General features: G+C 39.4%; 1 protein-coding gene across 1 annotated transcript in view; it reads left to right on the forward strand.

Moving 5' to 3' along the window:
• fat4 (FAT atypical cadherin 4) overlaps nucleotides 1-13,155 on the forward strand; it is a 122,115-nt gene that overhangs the window by 80,334 nt on the left and 28,626 nt on the right. Inside the window, exon 7 of the mRNA XM_015002655.2 lies at nucleotides 12,526-12,706. Coding sequence (XP_014858141.2) covers nucleotides 12,526-12,706 — 181 coding nt within the window. The remainder of the gene's footprint in view (nucleotides 1-12,525; nucleotides 12,707-13,155) is intronic.

The following is a 13,155-nucleotide window of genomic DNA, read 5'->3' on the forward strand; positions in this document are numbered from 1 at the left end:
AAAGGACTACGTGCGTATCCCTGTTGCAGCCAAATCACATGGTATTCCACTTAAGTATACGTTTCCCCGAGCCTCTCTGGCAGAGCTGTCATGGTCTGAGGGTGGTTCTGTTTCATTCCTGGTCCGGCCATGTGACCGTGCATAAAGCTATATATTTTTGACTATTCACAGACTTTGGTGAGATGTGTGACTATGTCGCATGCAGTGATGCTGCTGCGTGTGGAAAAAGATGTATTATTTCATGCATTTCTAATAGTTTAGGTAATTTAAATATGATTTAAATATGAGTATTTTTTCATATTAAACACAGCAAAAGGACCATTTTATACCATAATGAAGACACATTATCGGTGTTGCTTCATATGGTGTTTAGAGGAGTTGCCCAACAAGCCAACATACTAATTATGATTCGATCCCGTTTTGTACTCTTTGCGGGAACTCCATATTTAGAGCCCTGACAACATTTCCAAAATATTTTGACAGGATACTGAAGCACAATGTTGAGGCAAAAAGAGGGATTTGGGGGTAGAATATCAAAATATCAAAAAGCCCATAATCACAGTGCAGGCTGAATCACCCAGCAGCATTTTCTCACATATTTGAGGCCTGGGCGCAGACGGCCGGGGGAAATGGTTCTCCCAGGCGCTATCTGGCAGGAAATTTCCAAGGTGGACAAAGCAGACATGTCTCCAAGTTCTCTGTCTTCCGTGACCCACTCTGAACCGCAGACATTCGTGTTGAAGTCTCTGGTTGTCCCCGCGTGTTTGAGAAGACTGGCAGCCTTTGTCAGGGAGTGGCTTTGGTTTCTACAAAATGTATTTTGTAAGAAAAAAAGGCTTTTGCTGTCTGTCAGGAAGATGAAGTGCTGTCATGTATGGTGCTGTCTGAAAGCAGAGGCTGAGCTGGAACCACAGCGCACAACAAACACTTCAGCTTGACATAAAGAGATAAACGACTCCAAGTACAACTGTGTTTGAATTTTAAATAAATCTTTATCTTTTTTAATGACTTTGTCCCTTCACTTTTGGGCTTCAGTGAATTCTCCTCTGAGGCAACCTCCTTTGAAGGTAATCTCATTAATGCAGCTTGAAACAGAGTTTTAGCTCCATCTATCTTCAGCAGCAGCTCAGTTGTCATGAAATTAGCGAATAAAGTTCTTCAACAGTCAGAAAAAGTCAGTAAAGTACGAGAATTTATTTATTTTCCAGGTGTGAATCAGTGAGGGAAAAATGTTAAAGTAAAATGTGGAAAAAATGTTATTCCCTGTCCCAAAGCCAATATGATAAGTGTCTGAATTTTTTTTCGCACAAGTCACTCCAGTCGGTGAGACTTTTTCCGCTAGTTTTTGATTAAAGGTGTCAAGAAAAGTTTCTTTCAGTGTGTCCATCTCTCTGTCTGTCATTTTGCCTCTTTTTGTCCATTTGTCCTTCTTGTCCTTGTCTGTCCTTCTGTCCAGAAAGTCATCCATCCATCCGTACATCCATACATCTTTACAGTCAGTTTTTACTGACTGTAAAATTCTGTATTTAAGACATTTACTGTAGAAAATTATTAATACAAAGAATATAGTGAAATATTGGCTGAGAAATTGAAGAATCTGCAGACACATTAACCACTGTGCATGAAGAACTGGGTCATATAGTAGCCACTGTTTTGCAAAAGCACCATAACTTTATCAAAACTGGTCAGTTCCCCTCAAAGGTGTTTTCCATCTCAGTGAGTTACTTTCATTGCTCCATCATCTTCGTTTAGAGAAATTTGTTTCGTTGCGTTTATGAGTTTAGTGCATCTGCAGACACACAGAGACACTGAGAGCTTGCGTTGTCCCTGACTGATCTTGCAGCTCAGCCAACATCTGGGATCAGCTGCAGGCAAATCAGATTTTTTAAGCCACTGCAGAGTAATGCACAACTTTGGAGGAATGTGAAGCAATGAGCTTTCCAACAGAGTGAATTGCTTTTCTCAAGCAGTCATGCTGTAATGGCTTTAACTAAACATCTGCCATTATAGAAAACATATTTTTACATAAATGGAGGTTTCTTAGTTAACACGATTATGCTGTTACACATTGCCCACTGTTTTTTGTTTAAATGTTAAGTGTATGCTTTATATCCTGAATTGGACCCTATTGCTAACGACAACAGGGTATCTAGTTACCAATGTAAGAGTTGCTGCAAATGGTCATATTTTTGACTATGAATTGATTTCATATGGACATTGTTAAAAAGTGCTTAAAATCCAGGCAACGTCAATGATGTTTAGATGATGTTTTGGGTCATGTAACCATTCCTTACATGTATTTGTCTCTTTAGTGTTCAGGTTTATCTGAACTGAAGCACTTTGGGTCATCTATCTTAGATCCTGACATCTCAAATCATGATGGAAGTTTGGTGTTTCCATCGATTCGTTCCTGTCATTTTCAGTTTGTTTTGTAAATTCTTAAAACAGATTCAAAGGTCTCAGGATCATGATGAATGATTGTCTGTGTATTGTTGTATATGTTTCTGCTTGGGCTTGAATCCATCAGAAATATCTCTGAGTGTTGTGTAGTTTTTTTTTAATTTCTAATGTACATCGATGCAATTTAGTGCAATCATGGTGAAAAGAAAGTACACCCTCTTGACGAAAATGATGAAAAAACCTTCGAATGTTGCTCAGGTCGTCTCACATTTGACTTCAAAATACTTTGGTCTGCAGAAATGTTCATAGTTTACTCAGTCAGTGCAAGATTCCCAGTTGAGGTGTCCTAATATTTTCCACTTTTAAAATTCTTCCAGTTCAAATGTTTGGAAAAGACCTTTCAAGACTGATTGGAAGCAACAGTTACATCTCTAAGGTCACTGAAAATTACTTTCCATCCTGGTGTTGTACTAACAATCGTCTGCATACTCTGGAGTAAGCTTGTTAATAAAATAACTATAATACATCAAAATTATATAAACATAGGATGCACCAATGAGCATGCAAGTCCACAATAGGGTCTTAATGATAATAGCAAACTATAACTATAATAAAATATGAACTAAGAAAAATAAAGGATAAAAAAAAAACAAAGAAAACATTTAAAACTTTTACTTGTAACTGTTTCTCCAGAAACTGATTAGTGAATACATTTTTATTTTCAATAAACAGTGACATGGTGGAAACTGCTTTGATCCGTTTTGACATGCATGACATTTAACAGCATTTATTCAAGAAAAAGCCCAATGAATCCATCGTTTCACCTTCCAGCACATCTGTCTGTACCACCTCCATGTTTGTACATGGCCTTTTGATGAGACGTTTTAGAAGCCTAAGAGACCGCTTAGGAGATAAAGAATTTTAATTACCTTCTCTGTTTAAAAACAAGATCTTTTGTTTTCTTTATGGGCTGCCATGAATCTGCAACCTACAAACTTTCCAAGCTTGATTAAATGACCAGAAATCTGTCATTCTCCAGGCTGAAATTAAGTTTGAACACACACGTAGCAAACAGAAATAAAACAAACGAAGAACTAACACTGATAGCGTAAAATCATCCAACATTCACAATGATAAATCATTAATGGAGTCCATTTCTGCAGGTTTCAGGCAGTTTGCAGCCTAGTGGCAACACAAAGAGTAAGCCAAAGAAAATATCAGGTTCCTGAAATGAACTTTAACAGAACAGTAACATTCTGGATCAGCTCTTAAAAAGCTTCGCTGTAACAATGTGGCCTCGGAGGGCTTTTTCCTATCGTCTGTTTTCTCTTTTCCAGCCTTTAACAATTGCTGGATTGGAATGTTTTTGAAAATAGCTTTGCAAGCACTAGTGGTGTTGGTGGTGGGGTATTAAAAAGTGGTGTAGCTTGGATGATTAGTGCTTCAGCCTGGCAAAATTTATGCAGTAATGATGTTTATTAGCTCTAGTTTCTTTAGGAAAGTTTCTGAGAAAATAACTTGCTTTCTTTTTGAGTGCATGAGTTTAAACATGCATGACTTTAAACAGTGTCCCATGGTCTCAATCCATCTTTATGCGGTCCATGTATGAACATTATAGTCGTGTTATGAGCAACCTACGCTGCCAGTGTGAGTTTTCCACGTCTCGTGCTGGTTATGACCTGCTGGTTTGGGTCCACAGGGAACAATGCTGCATTTTTTGGGATTGTCGAATATTCAACAACACAGCAAATAAAAGCTGCAAAGCAATAAAACGACAAAAGTTCCCACCAGGCCCTAAAATATGACAAAAAAAAAAGCTGTTTTTCTGCATGTGTGCAAACCACGGAAACCCTCTTAGTTGCATATGTGGAAGAAATTATGCGAAAGCATTCAGACACAACACTCTATAAATAACTACTAGGCTGTACAGTAAAGCTTTATTCTGGCTTCACAGTGAGTTTATTTGATTGATGCTTCTAAAATTGTCAAACAGTGCCTTACAAAAGTGTTCATACCCTTTCAACCACAGATTTCAAAGCATTTAATTGGGATTTTATGTGATAGACTCACAGAGAGCTGCATATAATAGTGAAGTGGAAAGTTAGGGTATTTTCACATCTGATAATCCAGTTCACCTGATGTCATTAGGGACCAAAATTTCAACATCTGCTACATTTTCAGCTGTTTACTCCTCATCTGCGCTGCACAAGAACCACTGAAGGAAAGACACAAAAACCTCTGAAAACCACACTAAGTGCATCTTCCTTCTTCATGAAATGTAGTGTGATAGTTTAGTGGTTGTACGATTTTTCTTTTGTCTTCGTCAAAAGACCACAAGTCATTTTTGTTGGAAGTGAGAGACTTGCAAGTTTGTTTTGATTGGTTTTACCCAGAATGCCCTGTACTGTAGTCCACTTCCTGTTTTTGGAGCAGTCTCCGGTCCGCTTGGCGTTCACATATGCATACAAACCAAACCAGAGTTCACTTCAACCAAACTGAAACCTGGGTTTGTAGATGGACCAGTTTGCTTTTTGGTCTGCATCAAACTTTGATTGCGCTTTCACACCTCCCCAAAAAAACTAGGCAAACAAACTAGAGTTTGATTAAAGCGGACTGAACAGGACTGGTGTGAATGCATCCTTAGTTGGCTAAATACACATTCAAACTTTAAAGATTTTCACAATTTTGCACTGCCTTGTTTTTTGATCAGTCACATTAAATTGTAATAAAATAAAATGAATTTTTTTGTATGCAATGTGACAAATTGTGAAAAAGTTCATCATGCAGTATTAATGTAAATATTCAGCTCTTTTGTGCTAGTGCGTAGCTTTGGAAACTCTTCTGAGATATCCCTTTCACTGTTTTGCTTGTTAACTGTGAGAAAACCTCTGTTTACTCTGTTATGTTTGGCAAACTGTGCAGTGGGACAGCTCGCACCCTGCACTCAGCTCCACGAGGCCTTTCATGGCTCTTCATGAGGGCTGCATTAAAAAGAGCTTTGTCGCAAAGCAACAGGTTCTCAGAGGCAAAAAAATGTCAATTTTGCCTCGTTGGCACCCGATTCTCTCCCTTTCTCCAAGTAATGATGTGTTTTATTTACGTCGTCCCTTCAGAGCACAATCTAGCCGTAGTCCATAAAGCGTAATTAACCGTTTAGCCTTAAGCTTCAGGCTACAGATGGGCTGTCTCATAAATTCCCACATTCATCCGTCTTCCCTCAGTCAACCTGTCCTGCACTTCCAGGTTTAATGAATACAGCTTGTTTGGACACCACAGCTTTACCCTTCCTGTGTGAAGCTTAGCGTATTTCTATTTTTGATCAAGCATCAGTCACTCATTTATTAAAGGAGGAGATTATCTCTTGTGCCAGCACAGACACTCAAACTTACTTCTCAACACGGCTTAGACTAAGAGACTCAGGGTAACTGGAGGTCTTTCCCAGGAGGTGGGTGCTGCTGCTGGTTGCTGCAGATCGACCCCCTGCGGAGCTCTCACAGCACCATCCACAATCATGGCAGCTGCAGCAATCAGAAAACACAAAGCTTAGTTGTTATTAACACATGTCTCTGTACCCCCTCCGGCTGTGGAAGTATGGACGCATCACCTTGTTGGAGGTTAATGTGATTTGTCCGGTGGTAATGTACACTGATAAGGTGCTTAGACCCTGCCATATGTTTATGCTAGACAATGGTTTCTGGGTTGAGAGGCTTACAGAGGAAACTGTCTGTGGATCATTTCAGTGGAAGAGGAGGTAACAGATGGTCAGCTGCTCTCCTTTGGTCTCGGTTTGTTATTTTGGAAGTTGAGGTTATTCTTGGTTCTGACATTTTCTTCACCGCAGAAGAGATCATAGATCTATGCTGCTGCAGTGAAATATTAGCAAACAAGTTTTCCCAGATTGAATTAAGTTGTTGCTACATGGACAGTGTAAGAAATGTCCTGCTTGTAATTGTTTGTCTAAATTGAATTAAAACAGGGAGGGACTCTTATGTTGTTTGAGAGCTTTGAGGTCTCTGATGGATCAGGTCGCCTTGCATGATTGGAGATTCTCTGACGCCAGCATCTATTCACCTTATCTCTCTCTGTAATGATGGCTCATTGGATCAAACGTTTATCTGAGTACGATCAGTCAGATATCTTTCTCAGGAGAAAAGTCACAGAGACAAAGTTATCACAGCAATTTAGCATTCATACCACATCAGATCTGTGGAAATTTAACAACACAACCTGGTTCAAGGGCTGGTTGAACCCCTTTAAGAAACAACAGTTGCTTGAAGTAGCGGTTTCCTTATAGAGTGGACACCTGGTATTCATGGGGCTTAGGTGTGGCTGAAATCCATGAATACTTGAGATTATGTCTTAAAACATGCATAACTACCTATTTTAATAGTTCAGCAACCAAATATACCTTAGTAAGCATTAATGGACTCAGTGGATGACAATTCCCTTAAAAACCTCCCCAGGATGACTAACAGCAACACTTGCTTCTGTAAGGTCTTTCCCAATCTGCCTTCACATTGTTCTAACACTCACCAATATTCTCCTAACTACAAAACTGTTGTCACAATTTCGTTATATAGTTGGTCCCTCTTGATGAGGATCAATTAATTAAGAAAATTTGCGTAATACCATTTTGCTCTAAGCCTGTAGTTCAGGGGTGTAGATGGTTTCTGTTATGTATTGACAGACTGACTGTCATTCAGCCCTGACTGTCAGTGAAAGTCTATTCTTTTGGGCCCGCCCCTTTAGACCTTCAGCATGTGCAAGATGTATTACATCAGATGGATTTGGAGCATTTGTCCCACAAGGGCCCCTTCCTATCCACATCTTAATCTGTCATGTAGAAATTCAGATAGACTGGATACTTTTGTCTTAATCAGGGTGTTTTTAAGTTCTTGGCTCGAGGTAAAAGCAGTGATGATGGGGTGTAATCACCATCACAGTGTAAGATTGTGGCAATTTACTGACCTGGGATTAACCTCTGAAATAAGATTATCATCTCAGTACAAACTTCATAGGTTGACTGCTCGATCTGTAACCACAAGTTAGGATTATAAAAGTGTTGATTGACATTTTACTAAGTTGTTTTTATTCATGGAGATTATTTATATGGAAGATATTCTATTAAATATCCTCAGGTACAATAATTAAAACAAGTAAAAGGGGAAGGAATAAAGAGTCTGGGGACTGGATTTGCCAATGGAAACATACTTGCCTAACCACAGTGAATGGCTGTCACCGGCAGGCAGCTGACTTCCTTCTTCAAATTTCCAATAGCTCTTTTTCCAGGCTAAATGATGTCATTTATTCTGCAACCATCGTCCAGTTTATACACTGCCAGATATAGACATATTTTGCTGCCATATCCCTACCGTGCTTGAGGTGTGACACCCGCCTCGGCTGCAGTTATCTCTCATTTATCCTGACAGTCTTCCTCAAGCTTTGCTCAATTCCAGTAAATCTGGAGGAGATGCTGACGTTTCTCTGCACTCTTGGAGCGCATTCCTCTCCCGTTGAGTCACTGCCTCCATAAAAAGAAGAAGGGGATGGGGGTATAGTTTGTTCATGAAGAAAATGCTCCAGGATTGCTTTTCTTTTTTCTTAGCCGATTCAGATCTCTGTAAAAAATAAAATAAAATTACGAAACGGAAACTTTGAACATTCTTAGTTGCAACGTTGTCACTGTTATTTAGCAGCCGCTGTCCCATAAATCACAAAAATGTACCACCTTAACTTTAACTGCTTGAAACAACTGACATTTACATGCCTTTCCCGTACCTGCCAAGATATAGTATTCCTCAACTAAATCTGTCATCCCACGCAATGTAAGCAGATATATCTGAACTATTTGCACTTGGACAAGGAGGATTGGAGAGGCTAAAGCAACAGCTGCCAGGTGATATGTGATATGTGCAAGCGTCAGGAGGCTAAGAAGAAGTGTCATGAAGACGCACGGAGACGCATGACGTTTGGAGAGTCGATGCACCAAGACTGGACAACTCTTCTTCGTGGCTGGTTTTTAACCAAAGCACTGGGGTCAGAAGAGTGTCAAAGGGATAATTTGAGTATAGTTTAGCTCTTTGCTATAAGAGTGAGGTGTCTGTTTTGTGCTTTCTAAGGATTAACTGGAATCTCTGTGATGAGTTCAGAGGACTGAGGTAAAGGTCAAAAGTTCTGAACGACGGAGGCTGTTGATTTTCCCGAGGCAGTAAACAGGTTGTGACATCACATCCTGCACAAAAGTGAAACACTGGGAAGGAGGGTACACACACACACACACAAGCAGAGGCCTAGTCTTGTAGCCTGCTTCCGTCCTCAGTATGGAAACAATAGTATTGAAATGCAGCCACAGCGCTCTCTGTGTGGCAGAAGGCAGCTACAGTTCAGAAAAATACAGCAGCTGGCTTCATATCAAAACCAAATATTTTCTCCATGCTCTCAGTCCCTCTGCTGGACCTAATGGCTTTTGTAGACAAAGCCACTTATAGCACCCCGAACCACTTATTGGCCTGGCAGTTCCAGCAGCCTGCACACAGTGCCTCTGATCAACAGCCGTATTAGCTGCTTGTTGACTGGCACACACACTTTGCCTGGATTAATTTAATTTAAAGTGATACAGACACCTCGCTGACTAGGATTGCTCCTTGGTAAGGAGGATCAACTGAGGAGGAGGAGCTGCTCTAATCTGTTGCCATGGCGACCAGCCTAATTGATGACTCATGTTGCTGAATAAGCTGTCCTGGAACTGACACCTATTTATGACGTTATTTTCAATTGGTTTCAAAATAAAATTGATGTAGGGACAAAACGGTAAAATAAATATCTTATTTATATATAGAACTGGCAACTCAGTTTATAAATTCAGTTCCAACATCCAGTTCAACATTCTCAACAACAGAAATAACAATAAAATCATTGTTTTTCCAGTGTTAATCTTACTTTTTGTGTATAAGGAATTCAGGAATGAAACTAACTTTCGACATGGAGCTCATTTGATCTGGTTTTTGATCCCTGCAATGCCATCCCTAGCTCTGGTCTCAGCTGAAATATTTCATTTCTTTTTATCATGTTAGAGTGTTTTCAGCAGTAAGAACAGAAAGATTTGGTACTAAGCATGCACTGGCTGCAGTTTAGGACTGGAATAGATTTGTCGTTAGAAAAACCTGCATAGGAATTTGCAGACATCAACATGTTATATTAATCAACTAATCCTGCTGACCACATTTATTCAAGCACTTGTTCTGCTATTATTTATTTTGAACTAAACAATATTATACTTGTGCAGATTATTACTTTCATTAATTTAGCAGCTAGGTTTCACTGTATAAATTGGCAATGATTTCATAATATTTGCTTTGCAAACTAAATTCTAGAATCCATGAACCCTTTCAGGAATTGCATAATCACTTCGATTTCAACATTGAGTATGGATGGTTATAAACATGGCAACCTGAAAAAGTCAGAAAAGTCTTAGATAGATGACTCACTGTGGTGATGAGTCACTTAAGATTAGTGTGGTATGGTTTCTGGTTCTCTTTTTGGGATGAAGACTGTTTACTGATCTCTCTGTTTGTGTCATTTGTTTTGCTTCTGGAATTCAGCTGTGTTTATTCTCAATGCGCATGTTAGCCACTTCTGTTCTGACCAGAAAAACTTGGATGCATTACAAGCTTCAGGTCAAATTTCTGTTTATTATCATAAAGCCAGGCTGTTATGCGAGGTTCCAGTAAACTATCTCAAATCCCATTTTCTGAGGAATCCCCTTTCCCTTCCTGAAAGAGACTCCGGGGGTCTCCAAACCCAACGATAATCTCAAGTTTTGTTGACGTTCGTTGAGAAAGTTTCCTTTTGCTTTCTACCCACAGGGAAGTCAGAGTTAGTGTATACGACTTAACAGCAGCCGTAGCACTCGCAGTAGATTTTATTTGTTTTAGCCCAGGAGCTTTTTTTAACAGCGATTACTCTGAGTTTTCTACATCAATCCCTTTAGCTTTATTCTGCATTATTTTTTTTTTGCTGTACTTTTATTATAATAAGGTTGTGTTGATATTTTGTTGACCAGAAATTTTCGAAACAGAGGGTTGATAGACCACAGGACAAAACCCAATGATTGCACTCACTAAAGCAGCCCTCCCTTTGTCGCGAACACATTTTTTCGTGGGAAAAAAAATTCTATTCTTGAAATGCAACATATAATCACCACCAATGGACCTGAAAATGATTCAAGATATGGCATCAGTTTCCTGTTATTTAATTTTTTACAACATTTTCTCAAGCTCATTGGCAATAATTAGCATATTACACTTCAATGGCCATCTATCAATACCAAAATATCGTGACACGTATCCACATCATGTTTTGATTTTGAACTTTTTTGTTTATTAAGAAAGTCATTTTTTTGGTGTGACAGGCAGGAAGGCTGACTGACTGACTGACTGACTGACTGACTGACTGGTCTTCTGTGTTTTTTCAATTATCTTTTTCAATGTTGATATTCACCAGACCAATACAACAAATGCTTCAATCTGGCTTTTACCAGCTGATGCTGATTTCCTGTTTTCTTTGAGGTCTGACCAGCTGATTTAGATTTTCTTTGTAAGGACCATAACACAAACAAAAACAAGTTCATCTGTGTTCACGTTGTCTTCATTCAACAGTGAAATGTAACAAACATTGACTACAAAGGAAAAACAGTGATCAAAATAGTTTTGGATCCAAAAGAAAATGAAAAGATTGCAAAATTATACACAGTTGTGCATCAAAGCATTAAATCCATAACTCTCATGTGATTTTTAACTCAAAACAAAGATGATATCTACTTTTAAGCATGTTTTCCCTTTATGATCTTCTAGTGACACAATTCTGATAAAGAGACTGAGTTCTGTCTTCTAAAGTTTTACAAACCAGTACAAGAATGTTGCCCTTATTTTCTGATACTTATTCATCTATGCAGACTGAATAATAAAGGCAGAATCTCTTCACTTTCACTCTGACCCCCCACTCTGTACTCTCTCTTCTCTGATTCTTTTTGTTTGGAATTTCCACCACAAGAAAAAGAGACTTAAAAGAGACTTTCTGTGGCCACCGTCTCAATGTTTCCTTTTTTTTTCATCTCCTATTAATACAGACCCCCAACAGTACAGTTTTTCAAGCAGCTGATGTTTTCCACAGCTGTGTACACACGGGTTGTTTATGGCTTTATCTCGGCTCTTCATAATTGATGCATTCACAGGTTCCTGAGGAGAGTTGGAAGGGATGAACTTTATGTTTACAGGAGGTGAAAATGCCTCTCAAGGCTTTCAGATCTCAGCCTGTTCTCCCTCCTCAGGTGCTCAGTATTTACTCTACAAGCCATATGCGCATCATTAAGAAGTGAAAATACCTCCAGGCTTTCAGAGATGTCCCCAAATCCCACAGAGCGACTCTCCGTAACGAGGCTGAACTTGTGTTTATGTTTGGAATATAGATTAAGCAGTTTAGTGTGCCATTCGAGGAAGGATTATAAAAGGGCAGCTCAAGCAAGGCAGATGTATGAAATGCTTTTTTTTTTTTTCCTGCATCGCAGTTCATTTTCATCTGCTATTGATTAAAATCCAACCCCACAGGGCCTAGCTTGGCCCGTTTCATCACCCGTTCTGGGAGGAAAAAAATGTTTGGATTTCTGCTGAAAATAGCACTTCTCCTCTCTCAAATTCCACTGACTGACTTCCAGACTGCTGTGCACCTTAAAATAGATCCCTCAGTGTGGAGATTAAATCTATAGGTGTCCAAATCCCCAGGAAGGACGACTAACATATTGGGTTTCAGAGACATCGAGTTATTTCACGTGTTCTCCTCTGAAGTGGGTTGATGTGACAGAACCAAAGGAAATGCAAAGCGTTTTTTAAACACACTGGCTTGAATTAAATGAAGCAGGAAAAGTGTGGACAAACTCTCACGATACCAATTGGCGCAGTGTTGATGTTCCACTACATGATGACTTCGACACAATAAATCACTGGATTGCATCAGAAAACTGGAGCCTTAATGCCATTCAGATGTTTCTATTTCCAGCCTGCGGTGGCACAAAGCATACTTTAAAGAAATTGTAATGAAATAACTAACTTTTACTTCCTCCCTTTCCAGGCTCTCCATCCCTCAGTGGGACGGGAACGGTAACCATTCTAGTGGATGACGTCAACGATAACATCCCCGTTTTTACCGCCTCCACCTTCCACACCACCATCATGGAGGACGCCCCGACAGGAACGGACGTACTTCTGGTCAACAGCTCTGATGCTGACGTGGGCAACAACGGCGTTATAAGGTAGACTAATAAACAAAATGGACTTATATTGTGACTATACAGCCCAGCTATGGGGAAAAGTAAGTACACACCTGATTAACTGATCATCTGCAAATGTTACCAGCTCTGTAAACACAGGAATTGTGGCCATTTTCTTGTCTACACCATACAGGTGTGTGCTCACAGAATGCAGGGCTGGAACGACATGAACAATGACTTTAAAAAAGATATTTATTGGTATTGAGTTCATGTCCAAAGTAGTAGAAGTTATTGAAGATTATTCAGAAGTGGAAAATATTTAAGAAAGCATGATATATTGTCATCAAATTCAACTTGAGGTCAGTCAGTTCAGTGCTCTGAGAAACAGCATGACTTGTTTGGAAAAGATTAGGAAGAAAGCTTTTTTCTCTCTACAATAAGTACACCTGCATATCTTCAGTTTGCATAGTTTTATCTGAATGAACCACTGT

The sequence above is a fragment of the Poecilia mexicana genome, unplaced genomic scaffold (assembly GCF_051168715.1).
Source record: "Poecilia mexicana isolate PSO_F unplaced genomic scaffold, ASM5116871v1 scaffold_10, whole genome shotgun sequence".
Lineage (NCBI taxonomy): Eukaryota > Metazoa > Chordata > Actinopteri > Cyprinodontiformes > Poeciliidae > Poecilia > Poecilia mexicana.